The sequence below is a fragment of the Eleutherodactylus coqui genome, chromosome 3 (genome assembly GCF_035609145.1).
Source record: "Eleutherodactylus coqui strain aEleCoq1 chromosome 3, aEleCoq1.hap1, whole genome shotgun sequence".
NCBI classification, from domain to species: Eukaryota; Metazoa; Chordata; class Amphibia; order Anura; family Eleutherodactylidae; genus Eleutherodactylus; species Eleutherodactylus coqui.
Window position 1 is genome coordinate 278,597,647 of NC_089839.1, and position 20,733 is coordinate 278,618,379.

General features: G+C 41.1%; 1 protein-coding gene across 2 annotated transcripts in view; it reads left to right on the top strand.

The window, feature by feature from the left end:
- Positions 1-20,733, top strand: part of ASTN1 (astrotactin 1) — a 516,497-nt gene that overhangs the window by 283,284 nt on the left and 212,480 nt on the right. For both annotated transcript variants that reach the window (XM_066597485.1, XM_066597486.1), the window contains exon 3: positions 14,179-14,579. In XM_066597485.1, coding sequence (XP_066453582.1) covers positions 14,179-14,579 — 401 coding nt within the window. The remainder of the gene's footprint in view (positions 1-14,178; positions 14,580-20,733) is intronic.

The window sequence follows — 20,733 nt, forward strand, 5'->3', positions numbered from 1 at the left end:
CACTGAAATAATAATTCTTTTTTTGCCTCTTTTTTTTCTTGTTTTTTTATTTTGCCTTTTCGTAATTAACTTTGCTTTAAAAACAGCTTTAAATACTTAGATACACTTCTAGTTAACCCAAGAGCGTTATACAGAGCTTTATGGCTCTTAGGCTAATTACACAGGGGGGCAAGCGCAATATCGGGCCATAAACCTCAGCCCCATATCACACTCAGGAAAGTACGATTTCCCCATAGATGTGAGACGTTTCTGTGCGGGGTAAAAAAACGCTCATGTTTATGACCCCATTCGCAAGAATGAAGTTCATATCTGTGTGTCTTACAAGGCACAAAGCTTGAACGATTTTCTTGGCCATGTGAAAGCGGCCTTAGACAGTGTTATTCACCAGTTTTAGAAGTATTGGTGAATTGGTTTGGATTGAAGGAATTTGGACTGAACCAGACTTTTGCCGAAATTCTACAAACTGTTGGAACAGAACTTACCAAAAGTTCGCTCATCACTATTTTCATCATTTTTATTTATATACGGGTAGTATAAATAAAACTGCATAAGTCAATCAGCATTCAGTATCTGTGTATTTACAGAAATGAAGTGCTCTGGGTGCATGTAGTGTGGGGGTACGGTGGGCTGAGGGGATCAGGTTCTGTGGAAGAATGTAGAAAGAGGGTAAATGAAGAAGAGTTAGAGTAGCTTTTTAGGGAGTGATTGCTGGTCACATTAGTGCCCAATAGTCGTTCAAAGACTTAGGCCTCATGTCCACGGGCAAAAGAAGAATTAAAATCCGCAGCGGATTTTAACTCTTCTCCCGCGCGCGGATCCGCACCCCATAGGGATGCATTGACCACCCACGGGGTAGATAAATACCCTCGGATGGTCAATAAAAGTGAATTTAAAAAAAATGGAGCATGAAAAAATCTGGACCATGCTCCATTTTCGTGCGGGTCTCCCGTGGGGACGGCTCCCGCGGGCTTCTATTGAAGCCTATGGAAGCCGTCCGGATCCGCGGGAGACCTAAAATAGGAATTTAAAAGAATTTACCCATCCGGAGCGGTTCGGGAAAGTCTTCTCTTCCTCACGGCCGGATCTTTCTTGCTTCGGCTCGGCGGATGTGCCTGGCGCATGCGCGCGGCACATCGGCGACGTGCCGGCGACATGCCGCCGGCGTGACGAGTTCATCCGCCGGCCGAAAAAGAAGATCCGGCCGTGAGGAAGAGAAGACTTTCCCGAACCGCTCCGGATGGGTAAATTCTTTTAAATTCCTATTTTCAGCGCTCATGTCCGCGGGGCAGGAGGGACCCGCTGCAGATTCTGCATGTAGAATCCGTAGCGGGCCTGATTTTCCCCGTGGACATGAGGCCTAAATGCTTCTGTGCTTTCACAAAGTACCAACAGTTGTTAAGTGAATGGAGGAGTGCATCGGAGGTCTCTTTCGACTACCCCCATTCATTCACTGTGAATAGGCAGTCATTCAAAGATGAAACACTGCCTGCTCACCCTTGTGAGCTGAGTCAAAGTGACTAGTGACTACTCAGCGATTTCTCACTCAGTATCCTATTAAATCACGTTTACATGAGACGACTGTCACTGAAAATTGCTCATTTGAGCAATTTTTGACCTATAGTTAAGCCACCATTATATTAGGGAATGTGATGGCCGATCTGAAAGTTGTTTTTAGGGACTGCCTAAAACTGTAAATATTGTTGATTGACCTGATTAGTTGAGGTAGTGCACTCCAGAGTACTGATGCAGCTTGAGAAAACTCTTATAGACTGGAGTGGAAGGTTCAGATTATGGATAAATTTAGCAGAACTGAAAGTACGATAAGGACAGAGATGATGGAGGAGATAGAGGGAGGTGCAGCATTGTGGAGAGCTTTATGGAAGTGATTGATAAATGTAAACTGTATTATAGTAGATGGACAACCAGTGTAGTGACTGGCAAACAGTGGAGGCATCACTGTAGCGATTGGACAAAAAGTTAAGCTTGACTGCTACATTCAGGAGGGATTGGATTGGGGAGAGATTAGAGAGATACGGTAGTCAAGATGAGAATGAATCAAGCCAACAATAAGAGTTTTCACTGATTCCTCAATGAGAAAAGAACAGGTGATGTTTTTGATGTGCAGGTGACACAAGTTTTCAATTGATTGGATATAGGCAGTGAAGAAGTCAAATATTACTTCAAGGCAACAATCGTGCTACCTAGGAGTTATTGAAACAAAAATATTGGTATTAGATAGTGGAAACACAAGAATCTGTGTTCTTGGATAGATCATTGTTTTGATAGAATAAAAAAATAACCGGGTTAATGGACTGGAAAAGAATACATTTGTGCTGTTTCAAAAGTTTATACATCCTTTGTCTACTCATTAAGCTGTATACATACCACCCTGGTTCTGAATTTATATATATATATACAGAATATATACATAATATTGACCACATGCTGTGATATTTAGCCACGTCGTTGTACGTAAAACATTCTCCACGATACAAAAAAGTTCATTATCAGGAAATCCTGAGAATACAGTCAAAATATATATCTATGAGTGCCTACTAGTATAGCATTGCATTCGATGTCCAGATTTGTTATGAGCTTAGGACCCGATACGGAGTTAATAAAGAGGTAATCTTATAGTTAATCTTATACATTGTATCTTATACAATGGAATCAAGTAAAATACACACATCTCTTCTTTTTAGGCCCCATTAACTTCTATTGGCATAATACTATAATATTGACTTACTCATATTACATAGCACATCACGATTGGCTAAAGAGGAAAGAGGTAAAACACAAGCTGGGATGCCATAAAAAGTTTTAATAAAACCCTAATATAATTCTGTAAATGATGTGATGAACGGCCTCGCAAAGTCATAGTGTCTTTGATTCCACACAATAAATAGTATGTTGAACTGTGATTGCTTCTACTATGGAATAATACCCCCACTCCATATTGTTCCCTATAAATGAAATGCCAGTTTTTCATGTGGCACTCTCGTTAATGACATGAAGGTTGCAAGTTCAATCCCCGCTTGGTTCAGGTAGCCGGCTCAAGGTTGACTCAGCCCAGAGGCGTAACTTGAAGCTCCCGGGCCCCGATGCAAAACTTGTAACAGGGCCCCCAACTATAATGCTTTACTCATAGTACTGGGTTCCCTATATGGAGAAGACAGGCCTTATGGGCCCCCCAAGGCTCCTGGGCCCAGGTGCAACCGCATCCCCTGCATCCTCTATAGTTACGCCCCTGACTCAGCCTCCTATCCTTCCGAGGTCGGTAAAATGAGCACCCAGCTTGCTGGGGGGGGGGGGGGGGGGGGTTAATAAATAAATTACCTGAAAGTGCTGTGAAATAACTTGGTGCTATGCAAATAACAAGATTTATTTATTTTTATTTACTGACGCAGTATAGAAAACAGCAGAGTTGGTTTTATACACTACTTGAAATATAAACAGAGATCGTACCTTGTTTTATAATATTTCTTCAAAGGTTTCTACAATCAGGATGGCAGGAAGGCTAAATCCATCACGTTTAGAAATAAAAGTGAAAAGTGATTCTCTTTATTAAATATCACAATAAAAATTTTGCTAAGAAAATAGAAAAATGAACTGTTAGCCACAAAGATTTCAGTCAAGACTGGAGGCAAACGCTTCTTTTTTTCTCCATTAGCCCTTTTCAAACATTGTGGTCACATCGCGATGGTCTTGCCTACAGGCACAGATGCAACATTGAAAGCAACGCTGCACAGACCTGCATTCACGCATGTTTGTGCATGTACGTGGGTGTTCCGGTTTTGTGCGTCCCTATGTACGCACCAGCACACGCTTGTGAGAAAGAGCCCTTAGTCAGTAGAGTACAATGTGATTGTTCCCAGCAAGAGAAACCATGTGGTCTTGTAGAAATGATACCTCTCAATGGCTAACAAAAATACATGATGTTATAGCAAGCTTGCGAACTTCTCAGGTTCTTCTTCAGGCTAAAATGAAATAGATCCGAAGATCTAGAAGGCACAGACATGGATGTGATTGGTTTGCATTTAAAGGAACACTGCAATATAAACAGAAACATCTTTAACTAGACACTGATAAGGGAGTGAAAGTTATATGGCCCCTAAATTACTGTTGGGGGGGTCACCAGGCCAGGAGTACTGAAACAGAAATGAAAACATCTTTAACTAGACCCTGATAAGGGAGTGAAAGAATTACTGTTGGGGGGGTCACCAGGCCAGCAGTCTTATCTGTGTTATAGATGTCTTATACCTGCCATTCACGCATTAAACCTTGGGGAATAATTTAATCCTCCATTGAACGTGTCAAAAGTTGTTATAAATTTATATTCCCAAATTTTTCTTTGGCTTTGTCGTGTCCATGACCAGAAAAGTGCTCGGCCACAGGTAATTTTGTCTTCCTCTGTTTAATCGTATGGCAATGAGAACTCATCCTGGCTTTCAGTTTTTGCCCTGTTTCCCCAACATATTTGCCCTATAAATAAATAGTGCCACTTCTGTGAACCCAGAAATTAATATTGTCTCCTTTGCACCCTTCAAAATTATTATGCCCCTATAGTCCCCTGTTTGCCCTTCATATTTAAAATATTACCTATTGTGTTCTTCCCTGACTCTGTAACTCACAGTACCGATGGGTGCCACGAAGCTCTATATAGTACATTGCCTAACTCCTCCCCTATCTCAATATAGTAAAGTGCCAGAGACGGGGCAGGAGTTAATGTATGCATGGGATGGGACCACATGGTGCTGGGATGAAGGGGGACTGGCAAGTATTGTAGGAGTAGGGGAAGGCCATTCACCCTCAGGCCCCGTTACTTTATGAGCCCTAGAGCTGTCATCTGGTCTACTGCCATTAAAATAAAAATTTTGGCTCTTCTTTTTTTGTTACATTTTTTTTGTTTACATTTGGATCAACAGCGCAGGTCGGATCCGGCAGCGAGAATTCTCGCCGCGGGACCCGACCCGAGAGCCTGCAGAGACGAGCGCGTACTCACCCACGCCTGGCGGCCCCAGCTCTTTCATGTGCCGGCTGCCGCGCAGCCGGCGCATGCGCAGACCGGAGCTGGCGGCCGGGTGAGTGAGTGCCCCGCACAAAAATAGGACATGCCGCGGTTTGTTTGCCGCGCGAGATTTCGCGCGGCCAAACCGCGGCCGTCTGCATAGGAGTGCGTATTGTAATGCACTCCTATGCAAACTTTCAGTGGCGGAAATACCGCGGGAAATCCCGCGGCGGGATTTCCGCCCGTGTGCAGGCGGTCTTATTGGAAGACTAGTTTAATCCAGCTGACATTTATCATACACTGTCTTTGCATCTTATATTCGCACTTTCAACTGTTGTGTTGACATTTCCGGAAGCCGCCCGCATCTACCACCATGCTGACTTTTGCTGTCTATTACTTTAAGGAACTGAGTATTTCCTTTTCTTTCTTTAAAAATATATATTTTCCCAGAATCAGCAAGAAGAAAAATCTGAGCGACTCTCTGAATTCTTAATAAACTGACTTTTTCCTGCTCCTTTGACATACTGCCTGTCTTGAGAGGTCTTAATGTTTCATAGTCCATCAACTACACTTTTTTCTCAAAATGTCAAAATAAAAGGCAAATGCTAGAATCGTGTTGATGGGTTGAGTGTTTGAGGCACAGCCAACAAGTGACAGGGTCAGAGAGTTGTTAAGAGGGGAAATGTGACCATCCCTCACTTACTCACATGAGGCTCTCACATTTACATTCCAGTTCTGGCAGGAGAAATATCCAAATGCAAAACTTGAGTTACGTCTACTGCAAAGAAAACAAAATGTAAAGAAAAGTCAAAGAAAAAGGACAAAGAAAATTGCTGATGGGGTATGCATTTGGGAAAAAAGCTTTTGTGATACCCTATCCCCCTCTCCATGAACTACATCTACTTATCAAAGACTAAAGACTTACTAGTACTATGCTAATTAAAGGGCATCTGCCATCGCCATTAAGCCCCATAAACTACGTTATGAGGCTCAAAGGCAAGGGGACAGAGGATTCAGGGAACTGCTTCTTATACTCACCGGGTTACCTGTTCCAGCGCTGTGCCCTGGAGAAATCTTACTCACAGCAGCATGAAAAAAAATCCCTAGATTAAAATGTAACTTTTAATAATCAGACTAAAAACCCAATACAAAGAAAGGGCATATAAAGGAAATGTCACCAGATATCAAAAACAGATCAAAAGGCAAGTGAGATAAAAACGTAATATAAACCGCGCAATAGCACATTTAATATAGAGAATATATCACAACATAAAAGAGCAAAAATCCGAACCAAATTGGACATAAAATACCAGCATCTAGGGGACTGTGCTATTAGTCATGGTACAACTGCATCAATTCACCAAAATGGGGCTCAGTTGGTGGGTATCATAAAGACAGGTGCTCTCAAACTAATATCAACCTACTTCTCACTGTCAACAGGTAGAGCACCCACTCCGAAAAGGGCGACTCTACCTTTTGAAAACTAACACTCCACCGTCCACTGTAAAACTCTAAAAGACACTCGACTCTACATCACCATTCACAGATCCCAACATATTTCCCCATCATATAAATGGCTCATCAGGGTATTTCAAGGTGTGTCATAGACATCCGGAAGTAGACATGGTGGCCCTGAAAATCAGCGCATGTACACAGCTTGACTCTTTTCTCTGCCACTGTGCTCTACACTCACTTCTGGGTCCTGCATCACATGTCTGTTGAATGGTAATCATTGGTCTCACTACCTATTGAGGCCAGTGACTGGCTGCAGCAGTAACGTGCTCAGATGGGCATGTGACTGCAGGACCTAGACGAGAGCGGAGACTGTGAGAAAGCCTGCAACCTGCTGGGTTAGGTGAGTATGAAAGATTTATTGCCACAAAATAGTTGGGAGTATATAGGGGACAGGACAACAGTGCAGGGGATAGGGCCACAGTGGAGGAGGGCCCATAATAGTACAAGGATATTAAAATGGTCCTGCTCTATGAAGGGCCTGTCCTTCCCTGCATTGCACAAAAAAAATCCATTGAGTTGAATGTGTACTGTGAAATTCTTAGTTTTCCCTGAGGTGGTGCTGCAGAGACATTAAACAATTACTTCCAGATTTCCGCACAGATTACAGCTGATAATTGCAGGACTAAGCAGGGGGACACTTTGTGATGAGCTTATTGATAGTGGATCCTTCCAACAAGCAGGGGTTGCCCAAAGAGGAAAACCATTTAATGCTTAACATATGCACAAATTGGCATGAATGAAGTGGTGATATGAAGAGTGTTGAGTGAACTTTTGAAAAGTTCTGCAAAAAGTTCTGTTTGGTGTGAATTAATTCACTGATACCCTTAAAAATTGGTGTATAATATGAGTAGTGGTGGTCCAGTGGTTAGCAGTGTTGCTTTGCAGCACTGAGATCCTAGGTTCAATTCTACCCAAGGACAACATCTGCATTGAGTTTGTATGTTCTTCTTGTGTTTCATAATAATCACTTTTTTATATGGCACATACATATTACACAGCAATTACATCACATGATATTTGATGTCCCCATTGGGGATTACAATCTCTAGTCACCTATTACTATGTTTTTGGAGAACATAAAAACTCCATTCATATGTTGTGCTTAGGCAGATTTGTACCTTTAACCCCAGGGATGCAATGCAGCAATGCTAACTACTGAACCTCTATGCTTCTTCTTCCTTCACTTTCTCCTAAGAAACCTACACAAACACAGGGAAATTGTCAGGACTCGAGGTCTGGGAAACTGGAGGTCCCTGAAAAAACCCACAACCCCTGTCCCTACCTACTTTCCCCCCTGAAATATGACCAAGGGCGACAACTGGGCGACGATCCCTACACTCACTAAGGAAGGGGAACACGGGGACTAACAAACAGACAGACACTGGAACAAACAACAGCAAGGCGGGTCAGACTTTCTGGGTCGGCAACGAGAGGGTAGGCGGTAAAGAGGGTCAGGCAAGGCAACATCAGGTCCAAAAGCATGGAGTCATTATCAGGAGTCAAAACATGAAGTACGCGGGTGTAGCAGGGAAACACCAAGCTAACACTGGCACTGGTCTGCAGACACAGGCAGGTCTAAATCCTGTCAGAACTCCCAACCCAGCAGCTGATTGGGGCAGGGAGTCTAACAGGAACCTGCCCCCAGTCCTGCAGGAGGCAGAGCAGGAGAAGTGTGCGGGGTTGCCATAGTGCCGAGTGGTCCTCGCAGCGTACCTAGCAACCCGGCAGCGAGGAGAAGCCCGGCGGCCAGGGGAGGTAACGAGGAGCGGGGCTCCCCTGCGCCACACGGCAGCCACCTGAGTGACAGGACTGACAGCAAGGGCCCGGAGGACCCACGAGCCACCGGTCTTGACAAAAAGCATACAAACTCCTTGCTGAAGTTGTCCTTGGTCAGATTTGAACCAAGGACCAACAGCAACAGTGTTAACCATAGAGTCGCAGGACCTCTCCCTCTTACTACTCCTTCTCTTCCTCCTCCAATTTTTCTTATTTCTCCTCCTCCATCCATTCCTCCTCCTTCTCCTTCTGCTCTACCTTCTCCTGCTCTTCCTTTTCTCCTCCTCATCTTCCTTTTACTGTTTCTTCCTCTTCCTCCCTTCCGCTCAAAACTAGACTTTTAGCAAAGTTCAACCCGAAACACAGTTCATCTGGTTTGGTTTGTTCCACACTAGACATAAGGTATATTTTATTGAACATGTTGTACTTTTACAGTAGATACATTATACAATATAAATAGCGTACTAATGGATTAACATACTGCAATTATCACATTGTTTATCCATAGAGGGGTTTTATTTGCAACACTGTGTTCAATTTTATTGTTGGGGCTGGCAAATTTGGAAAATTTATATGATTTCAATAAATATAAAAATGTTACTTATTTCACTTCCAAATGTAAGATTTCAAGATTGTAGATTTTAGAAAAACAAGTCTGAGAAACTTCAGAGAGTAAAGTTTGTGCATTTTAATGGGCGATTCTACTTTATATCTTGTTTCAGCTCCATTTTTTGGCTTTCATTAAATCTGTCATTAAAGTGGCCAAAAAAATTATAATGAGCAGGAATCTCACTAATTTCTTTAATGAGTTTTTCACTGTACACATTCTTAAGTACAAGAACCGAACAAATGCTAATGTGAGATGCAGGGGCATGCCTCAAAAGTCAACATGCATTTGGTCAGGGCTGCCTGGAATGTCTAATTTGGGACTTATCCTTTTATTTAGTGTTTTTCCCATTAAAATCTCGAAAAAAGTTTTAGTCAAAGTTCAGTTTAAAAGCACAAAGCTCAAATACATGAACTATTTTATGTCAAACCTTGGAATACATTGCAAAAGTAATTATATTGCAACATTTTGGCTGGTTCCTAACAACCGTATTATAACACACCTGTAATACGGATGTGTTACATTGTAGCCATATGTCATCAGTATTTCAGCAGTTTTCGCCTTCATATATTTTATTTTCTATGATCCGTATTTGCCAAAGAAAACATAATAGCAATAAGGAGGTAAAAAATAAAAAAAACACACGTGTGTGAAGGTCCGTGCATTGTCTTCAATGGAGCCACGGCTGCTGCTGGCGACTCCATTAAAGGCAATGGTCTGCCGGCACCCCTAAAGTGATTTTTCAGGGAAGAGCTTTAAGTATAACATCTTCCCTGAAAATCATCCCTTTCAGTGTTAAAAAAATAATATATATATATTACCATAACGTTTTAATTTTTCCGTCGACACAGCCGTAAGAGAGCTTGTTTTTTTGCATGGCAAACTATAGTTCTTATTTGTACCATTTTTGGGTGCATATAATGTAATGTAAAGCTTTTATTACTTTTTTTTGGGGAGCACAGGGAGAAAACACATCAATTCTGCCATTGTTTTTATTTTTTTTTACAGTGTCAATCATATAGCATAAATGACACCTTTTTCTGCAGGTCGGTACGATTACAACAATACAGAAAACATTATAATTTTTTAGGTTTTTCCACTTTTGCACAATAAAAACCCTGTTTTAAAATTATGACTATTTTTGCATTGTTGCATTCAAAGTCGCATAACTTCTTTATTTTTCCATGGGCAGAGCTCTGTGAGGGCTTGTTTTTTCCATCACGTGCTGTAGTGTTTATATGTATAAATTTGAGGTACATATGGCTTTTTTATCACTTTTATTGCGCTTTTTGGGAGGTAAAAGGAATAAAATAAGTATTCTGACTCTGTTTTTTTAATGTTTTTTGCTGTGCAGGATAATTAGTGTGCACAAATTATAGTGCGGGTTATTACAGATATGATGATACCACATATGTGGTGTTTTTCTTACATTTCTTTCATACAACTAGGGGAAAATAAGCAAAAGAGATTTTTTTAATTTTATTTTTTTTACACTGTTTATGTCCCTGAAGGGGACCTGAACCATAGCAGCTATGATTGCTAATATAAGGGCATTGCAGGACTTCTGTACTGCAATGCTTTATCACTTTTAATAGCGATCATGGCAACCCGTCGGCCCTCCACATTTACATTGCAGAGTCTAACGACACCACAGAGGAAGCGCACTCCCTCTGTGAACCCTTTACATGCCACGATCTACATAGATCATGGCATGTAAGGGCTTAACAGCTGGGGTCGCTGACGCGATGCACTACTGCTGTTGCAGCAGGAGGCCGGATACCTGTAACATCTGGCTCCAGTTGCCGGATGGCGCGGGATCTCTTCTGATCTCGTGGTATCCACATGATGTAAGATTACATCATATTGCGTTGAGTACCCCTGCAGCAATGATGTAACCTTACGTCACGTGGCATTACGGGCTAAAATAAAACAAATGTGAAATATACGGCCATGTGAACAGATACATAGATTGATATTGACTCTGTATTACAGTCTGCAAAACACTGACCAAACCCGGAGCTAAAACACGGTCATCTGAAAGTGGCCTTTGTGTAATACTTTGATTGACCCAGTAACTTATCAGATATCTCACCTTTTCCCATGCCGCCACTTGTCATTACTCCATGTCACATGTCACCGTGTTGTCTTGTATCTGCCTGTCATCCTTCACTGTCTGCTACAAACATACTATCACCGAATGCAGCCCAGGAGAAGACCCAGGGGACTCAAGGCTTTTCTCACAAACTGAACTCTAACTTTCCCTTTGCATTGCACACGTTATGTTAAAAGCCGGGACGGCACAACAAGCCCTTTAAACCTTTTTTTACTTGATGTGAACAGTCCGGGGACACCATGCAAAGTGCAATACTTATTGACTTCCTCCTGTATAGTAATCAGTGATCTTATGAGCGGTATCCAACCGTGGAAGAGGAGCACTCAAGCTATTGATGTCCTACCGAACCACCAGCATGGCTTCACTTTACCCTCTTATCTTGTTGGCTGTCATTAAGTTTCAAAATATGTACTGTATTAAAGCCATTTCTGATCTGGATAAGCGATAGAAGTACTGTAGGAAAAATACAAGGGTTGAGGTGATGTAGAGTTTGGAAGAAGAAGAAGAGGAGGCTTAAAGTGTTTCGTGGGTTGCATGTTCTTGATGTTGTCTTTCTTGAGTGCAGTAGAGGACACTAAATTATAATGTACAGCAAATGGATCAATTTTCTTCACTCTTATTCCACTCGTATAAGTAAAGGCAAAGCAATGTCTTGACTACAGGGCATCGAGGGCACATAGGCAATTGAACACCCATCACTGTCACTTTTCATTAACTCCATCAATGCCATATTTCTCCATACACTGATCTCTCTGGCATATTGTCCTTATTACAGTCTTGCTCATTTCATTCCCCAACACAGAAAGTATCTCAGCCTCACTTCCCTTGCATATCTTCCCCTCTCTCTCTCTCCCTACTATATTATTATACAGGAACAACCTCTATTTTAGCTATAATTTTCTTTTGAAATGAAAGCAGCCCATTTCATCCCAGACTATCCAGCCATTACTGCTGACAGCACAGAAACCTATTTGTAGGAAGAATATAATTATGGAAACATTATATTGGTGTAAACAATTTTTAAATATCCACTTATCATAGAGCGAGAGAGCGGTTTTCAGCACCACCCTCAGTGGACAGCTCCGGCACTCACAAACCCGTTTAATAGCAATCTTTTAGTATTTCTTCTACGCAATTAAATGATATCTTATTTTTAATTAAACTTTGAAAATGACTTTGGATTTGGAGCTTAATGCACTAAAAATAGCTTTGTCTGAACATAAACTATGCCAAACCCTATCAGATCATTGCTTCTTCAGAATTGGGCTTCGGCTTGCTGCAGGGTCAGATGTGAAACAGTTTTTAATAACAAATCTTAAATCTGATCCAGATTGCTAATCAGCAACGTTTATAGCACCATGCATTTCAAAGGAACAAATAAAACAAGCCTAGCGGATGCTCCCTCAATGCTGCTAACTAGACTGCTACCCAAAGGCGTCACTTCTGATGCTAAATCTGTAACAGCCCCCCCCCCCCCAACCATCATGCATCATTTATAACAGGGGTACTCAACTAGTTTTTGTAAAAGTCCACTGACCTGGCTCTTCTGCTATGTGAAGGTCCCGCAAACTTAGACAATGAGGGTTTAAACAACAAGACCCGTAATTCTAATAACATATAAATTACAATACGATTACACTAATGCTAAATATGTTTAGGGTTTTTTTTTACACCTTTGCACTATAGAGCACCTATTCTTAGAGCCATAACTTTATTTACCCATCACTAGAGCTATGTGGGGGATTGCCCTTTGCAGAATGAGTTGATGTTTTTATTTATACCATTTTGGGGTACACACAGCTTTTTGAACACTTATAAGCTAGGATTCCAGTTTTACACAGTGATAGTGATTACAGTGCAGTTACCTCTAGGTGACGTATTCTCTGATTGGTGACATCTGTTTTTGTTTTACTTCTCTGGGCCTAAACCACAATCACAAGCTATGACTTATCTCTGCATACTTTTCCCATCCATTCGCCACCCCAATGCCCCCTCAGTAACTCCCACATAATATATAGAGGCCGTGTATGGACTTTCTAAATTTTACTGACCCTCAGTGCCCCTTTTTAGTAATATTGGACCCCTTGGACCACTCGTAATTATGCTGACCCTCATGGCCCTCCTTTTAGTGTCCCTATGTGGCCCTTTCTTTTTTAGAGTGCCCCCTTTAGTTATAGTGCTCCCCTCTACTAATTCTGGCCCCATTGCAGTGAGTGCCAGGGCTGAGATAAGGCAATCACCGGGTCCAGAGTGCTAGACTCCCAGTGCTCAACTACTGATGATCAATCCTGAGGATGGGTTGTCAGTAGAGATGAGCAAGCATACTCGTTAAGGGAAGATACTCAAGTGAGTACCTGCCCGCTCATCGGAAAAGATTCGGGTGCCGGCGGGGGTGAGTGGTGGGTTGCGGGAGTCAGCAGAGGGGAGCAGGGTGGGAGAGAGATCATTCTCCCCCGCCACCCCCTTTAATCACTGCTCCTACCTCATTGTAGATCCACATTTTTATATTTAGACTATAGCAGGGTTAAATTATTTGCAGTCAATTTGCTCCAGTATTCACATGAAGAATTTAACAAGACTAGATGTATTTTCTGCAGGGTATATAAACAGGAGCTAATACCTTGTTTTGGAGCACACCGCCGCTTTTGTCATGTTAGCTGCACTCCAGAAAGATATACTTTTTCCAAAATTGAATTTTAGGTGTGCATGCCCAAACTTGCATTTTCATTTTAAAGGGAAGGGAATGAAATATGAAGTACGGCAGCGGAATATGAAACACGCTGTTATAATGTAAGCCGTTTCTCTCCTTGCAGATGTGCCATAAAATGCTCCCATTGTTAATTTAATGTAAACACCCACTAGATAGCGGATAGAGAATTGTTTGGCTATTCGAGAGAACTAATTTAACATCTAATACACAAATAAAGTGATATGATAATATTTCTCGTACAAGCAGACTTTACTTGATCTTTTATTATTCAGTTTCATTCTATCCGGATATCAAAAAGATTTCCATATATCCATATTATGCAAAATATGATTTTAAGCATTCGGTTATTGTGTTTGTCCTCTTTGTCTCTACCTAGGTTGTTTGCATTGGATTTATTTCTTCCTTAATGTAATTCTTCATATTTTTCTTTTTTCTCTACATTGCTTTAGGGTGGAATGATTGCCCTCCTGCTGTGCATCCTGTGCCTTCTCCTTATTTTATATACTAGACGACGCTGGTGCAAGAGGAGACGCGCGCCCCAGCCGCAGAAGAGTGCCAGTGCAGAAGCTGCCAATGAGATCCATTACATCCCTTCTGTGCTCATTGGAGGTGGCCATGGGCGAGAGAGTCTCCGCAATGCACGTGGACAGTCCACTCATCCTGGTGGCACTCTTGGAATCCGTGAAACCCCTATCCTTGATGGTTATGAATATGATGTCACTGAGCTACGTCATCATCTCCAACGGGAGTGTATGAATGGTGGGGAAGATTTTGGAAGCCAGGTGTCCCGTACTCTGGACTCCCTCCATGGATGCAATGATAAGAACACCATGGACCTCACCCCTGGTGTGTTTGAGTAACAGGAACCATCACATTAAACCACAAGCCATCAAATCCCATATTTTATGCCGGTTTTGGGCTTATGTCTATAAGTTACAATTATGTTTAGCAAATAGTTATATTCTCAGAGGGCAACGCATCATGGGCAGTTGTGATATAGCAAAGGGAAACCTGAAATATAGGATATCTGCTTTGCTAAACATGCACATTATTTAATAAGAGTGGGGGGCATGTGGAAAATTAAAGCCACCTTCTAGTAATGACCAAACAAAGATGGCCAAACATCTTCTCCGACCACCTGATGCACATTGTCCTTTAGTATGTATCATTAGTCTAAAACTCTACACCCACTTTAATTAACCAGTGTTGCCCGCATGAGTAGTGCTGACCAATCAGAGCGACATGTAGTTTCTTAGACTACCATTGAATACTAATGGACAGTGTGAGTCAGGCAGTCAGAGAAGCAGTGCTGCCATGTTTGTTTAGAGAGTCTCTTTAAAGGGGATTTCTGACTCCTCCAAAAAGACTTTCATGTGGCTCAAAATGTTAAAAACAAAATTGTAATGTACTTACCTTTTAAGTTCAGCATTAGACCCATTCCATAGGTAACTGGGGCTCCACTTAAAGCTACTTAATGCATAGAGCAAACAGTGCAGCTGCATTGGGCCTCCTGGTAGCACAAGAATTTCCACGTCAGTAGAAAGGAACTCATGGGATACATGATTTAAGTGTAGAATTTGGTCAAAAATTGATAGGGGGAGTATTTTTTTTAATATCATTATTCAAACCATTTTTGAGTTAATGTCATATTGATTATTAACCCCTTAACAACCATTCATACGTCTTTTGATGGCGGCCGTTAAGGGGCTTCATTTTGATGTGTCATCTTTTTACGATACTTTCTTAACAAGCCTGGCACGAATCTCCCATGCTAGGGAGAGTGGGTTCTCAGCTGTTGGATAACAGCCAGGCATCTGCTCCAACAGCAGGAACCAGAGAAACTTCTGATCCCCGCTATTGAACCCTTTACTGACACTGACAGAGAGAGGGGGCTCCCATGAACCCTGCGATGTGATCACGAGGTACTGATGGGTTGCTATAGTACCCGGAGGTTTGAATATAGCCTCTGGGTCTGCTAGCTAAGGTGCCACTGGCTAGCTTTGTAAAACACTGCTATAGAAAGGTATAGCAGGGTATTAGAGAAATGATAAAATATGATTATTATCAAGTCCCTAGAAGAAAAAAAAAAGTTGAAAACCTAAAAAAAATTGTAAAAAAAAAATATTAAAAAATAACATTTGTGGTATCGCTGTGATCGTAATGACCCAGAGAAAAGGTTAGTACATTATTTAACCCTCGCAGTGCATGTCATTTAAAAAAAATACAAACAGACAACATGGTGAAAATAACTAATTTGCCTATCGCGCCTTACAAAAAATGGAAAAATGGAAAAAAAAATTATCAATAACTTCCATGAATCAACAAATGGTAACATTAAAAAGTATAACTCCTCCTGCAAAAAGAAAACCTATGGGTGAATGCCGCGGCTCACCTCCTCCGGCATCTTCTCTCTGCTCTGTGTGATGTGCCCGCTGGCGCACAGCCGCATATGCGCAGAGCAGAGCCGGCACGTCAGGGGTGACATTTCTGTGTGAGCCACTGCGAGGCTCACACAAAAATAGGACACAATTTCTTTATCACGCGAGTTTTCATGCGGTCAAATCGCGGCTGTCTGCATAGGATTGCATAAAGTAATACAATCCTATGGCAGTGTGCACGGGTGAAAATTCTGTGGGAAATCTCTCCGCAGAATTTCCGCCCATGTGCATTCACCCTTACACAGAACCGTTGACAAAAACAGTAAAATGTTAGGGGCCTTTTAATGCAGCGGTAAAAAAATACATTTTTTAAAAACTGTGAAAGAGTTGTAAAAAAAGACCTATATCAATTTGGCATCGACATAATCACACCGGCGGCCCGCAGAATTAATTTAATATATTATTTATACTACATGGTGAACTCCGTTAAAAATAAAAATAAGAAACATTCCGAACTGCAGATTTTGTAAATCTTATCTGTAGAAAAAGAGAATAAACAGCAATCAACATCCTACATAATCCCAAAAATTGGATAAATACAGGCTAGAGTGCATCCTGCAAAAAACAAGCCCTCATGGAGCTTCAATGGGGGGAAAATAAAAATGTTATCGCTCTTCGGCAACACAAAGGCAAATCTTTAAAAAAAGAAGTGTTTTGTGTGTACAAAAATAGCAAGACATAAAAAAACGGTATAAACTTGGTATTGCCGGAATCGCGCTGACCTAGAAAATAATGTTACCGCATTATTTATTTTGCACATTGAATGCCATAAAAATGAAATCCAAAAAACAAATGGAAGAATTTCTTTTTTTCCCCCAATCCTCTTAAAAAATTAATACAATGTATACAATTTATGTACCCATTATATGTATTAAAAATACAACCCGTCCTGCAAAAAAAAAGCCCTCAAATGGCTCTGTTGATGGAAGAATTATAAAGTTATGGCTCTAGAAGTGCGGCGATGAAAAAAAATGAAAAACGAGTTGGTCATTAAGGTGCAAACAGGCTTTGTCATTAAGGAGTTAATAAAGTTGTTACGTTAAATTATGTGGCGTAGATAACACTAATCGCATGTCTTTCAGGAGCAAGAAGATTCCATTAACAATCCAGGACAGAATTGAATTAATTAGAAAACTGATTCAGAAGTTCAAAGAAACTGGTACCAGGGCAAACTGCGAACTGGAGACCTTGACTTATGCCATGCTCCAGCGCCAGTCTCCTGGTGCTCTTCATGAAAACAGCTAGCTCCGCTATCAACACTTGAGGATTGGAAACACTACTGGTTCTCAGTTTGTCCTGGACACCACCAGTTTTCCTGAACTTGTGAACCAGTGTTCTGACAGTTGGTGGACTCGCTGGCGTCTTCCTGGGTGTTCTTGATTGAAAGCCTTGGCCAACTCACGTGAACTTCTGTTACCAATCATCAAAAGGATCTTAATCCAGTCCTGGATTGTTAACGGCATCTTGAAAGGACATGTGAACAGAAATCTAAATAGTGCTACCGTAGCGCAGGTATCAATCAGTAAGTTATAGAAATTGATAATGTGGAAGCGCTTACTTGAAAAGCTATTGAATGAGTGCTAAACACTGGAATAAATTAGGCAGTTGTAGCTCTTTCACCCTATGGAGCACTGGAAGCCAGGTCCAGGACCATAAAGCAGAAGGTTAAACAAAAGTGGTGAGAGTCCTGCTGTCTTTGCCACACATGCAGAAGACGATATTGGGAAAATAGATAAATCATTATGAAAATTAAAGTAATTGTTACCGAGTCGTACTGGATCCTTCCTCAGGCCTATCAGTGACAAAGGAGCAAGTATAGCTCCATTAAGCATAGCCCAAATTTGAATAAATATTTAGCTATTTTCCAATATCCTCTTCTGCATTCCTGGTAAAGACAGCGGCGCCAACTCTCACCCCTTTTGTTGAACATCATTCAACATAACAACTTTATTAGTGCTCGACATGACATCATCCAGAACTTGAAAATGGTTGTAGGTATTGAAAGAAATAACTGTACCTATCAATTTCTGATGAACCTTTACCCTTAAATCATGTATCCCACGACCCTGTTCCCATTGCAATTTCTTGTGTTGATTCCAAGACGGCCAACAAGCATTGCCATAATGTCAAAACATTTTCCCTTACCCAACTAAATGTTCTACAAACTTTCCGTATTGTATCTCTTTTCATATATATTGTGGGTGGCCCTGACTTTTGAATCACCCTGTATAATCTTACCATAAGTTGTACAATATCTGCAAAGTGGCAGGTTTCCTCTAAGTGTGAATATATTGAATAAAACACCTTAAATATAGTCCAAGGTAGAATGTAATGCATGAGAAAATTAAATAATAATAATCATCAATTCCTTTAGGGAAAAAACACTTTAAATTAGCAGGTATTTTGGCATTTTTAATATCAAGCCCTTTCGATTCCTTCGTATCTACATTTACATTTGAACTTTTCAGTTTTATAATAATGTGCTATGCAATTATTCTCAGAATTGTTCTTTTTACAAGGATAAGTGATCCTATAATACATGCTCCAGAAGACTCAAATGCCCAGATTTCTGGTAGGCGCAGGCCGTTTTACAACTTATATCTGTTTGATTTGCAGGCAGTGGTGAGAAACTGGAATTTCACAATGCAATTTCATTGGAGATTCCTCTGGGTATTACACACTCTCTGCTACAGCCAACAAATGATGAGGCCCCTTACTATTAACTCAGAATGTCCCCTTAATATTTTAAAAGGGTTTTTTCTAAACCAGATAAAGGACGGGGGGTGGACAATAATATGGAAACACCGTACAAAATGTATGGAATTTTAATCATTTGCACTGAGCTGCCCTTTTAACCCTGCTTGGCTAAGACCTTGCCCACCAAATTTGTGTTTACTTCACCTCTTGCCCTGCTCTGGGTGGTTTTGGGAGCCAGCTGGTAACAGCAGCTAAGTGACTCAAGCCCTTGACCAATGGAACCTTGTTTCTCGGGCAGATGTTCACTTCTGCCCGGCAGCATCTGTGTCATATAACCTCCTCTTAAAACCGGTCTCTACATGCTTTATTGAAATGTGATTTATAATCCCATGTAATTTAAGGCATGAATTTCATACCGTGTTTCCATATTTTTGGCCCCTCTTTGTACCTTCTAAATGGATATTTCTGTATCTAAATTGATGGCCTCTCTTTAGTAAAATCCATCAATTTTTGGTTAGTGGGGTCAAAAATTCCATGATATTTCCCCAATCATCAAAATGAAAAAAGTAACTGTGGCATCCTCAGTGTTTATCTAGACAGAGTTGCTCAACCTTACATGTGCAGTTGAGTTCCATTCATTCTGATGATCAGCAAGAGTTCTGAGAGATGAACACTCATTGATAAAACATTGATGGGTTATTCTTAAAATGGGCATTCAATATTTTAATACAGAGGGGTATTGTCTTAATTTAAGGAGAGCAATTGGAAGGTGAATGAGGAGACTTAAAAGGCCATTCATGCTTCTTTGGGTAATATGCAAATAAAGAAGCTGAACAATACCTCTGCATCACCACCAATTGGAAGAAATGCTGCCTTCTAATAGGTGGTACTGCAAAGGTATTGTTCCACCTTCCTTCTTTGCATATTACCTAGAAGAGCATGCATGGCCTTATAAGTCTTCTCACTCACCTTCTGGGTGCTCTCCTCAAGGAGAGACAATAACCCTCCCCACTCATACGTCTCCCACTAGCCAAGCCAGGATCCTACTGCACACTGATGAGGGGCAAACCCCCGAAACAGCTGTCTGTGTATGGAATCTGGCTTGGTTTTTAATTCTCAATCCTTGTTAAGACCTGTATAAAGGGTTGGACATTGATTTGAAGGAATTTTGCCATCCAATTGGTGGCACTGTAGAGGTATTATTCCATCTTCCTTATTTGCCACTTTAGTCCAGAACACAACTCTAGAAAGGGGTTGTCCTACAAAAAACAACCCATTTCAGCACTCTAAACTCCTGGGAAAACAACGTGGCCAAATACTTAATTTTGCCAGGGAAAACCGTGGCCAACCAGGAATTTACCCTGCAGCAGTCATTGCAGTTTCTGGCATAAAAAAGTCACACTTTTTTGTGCACACGTGTATTTAGCAAAAAATTGCCATTTTTCTCCTTAAAATGGGCACGGCTTATTGGGAAGAGGCATTGACAGATTTGAAAGATTTATATATAATTTATGCCAGAAATTATGGGGAAAATTGTACTAAACCCAGTAACACCAGGCTTAGTAAATTTCTCAGTCATTCACTTGAATTGTCATCTTGTACTACAGAACGACGCTCCATTCCCGCTCATAGAAAGGTGAGCACTCCACTCTATAACCGTTATATAAGGGGACATAGAGGGCATATGAGCAGGGATTGAGTTCTTGGCCCAGCTCCTTTAAGGTTACTTCGGAGGGATTTATTTTATGGTATTTGACATTGTAGGAATGTTTTTTTTTTGCTCTTTTAAGAGAATGAAGGAAAGATTTGCTCTTTAGTACCAGTCCTTGTTGGGAGTGCTGCATCTCCAGTAATACTCTGCTGAGGAGC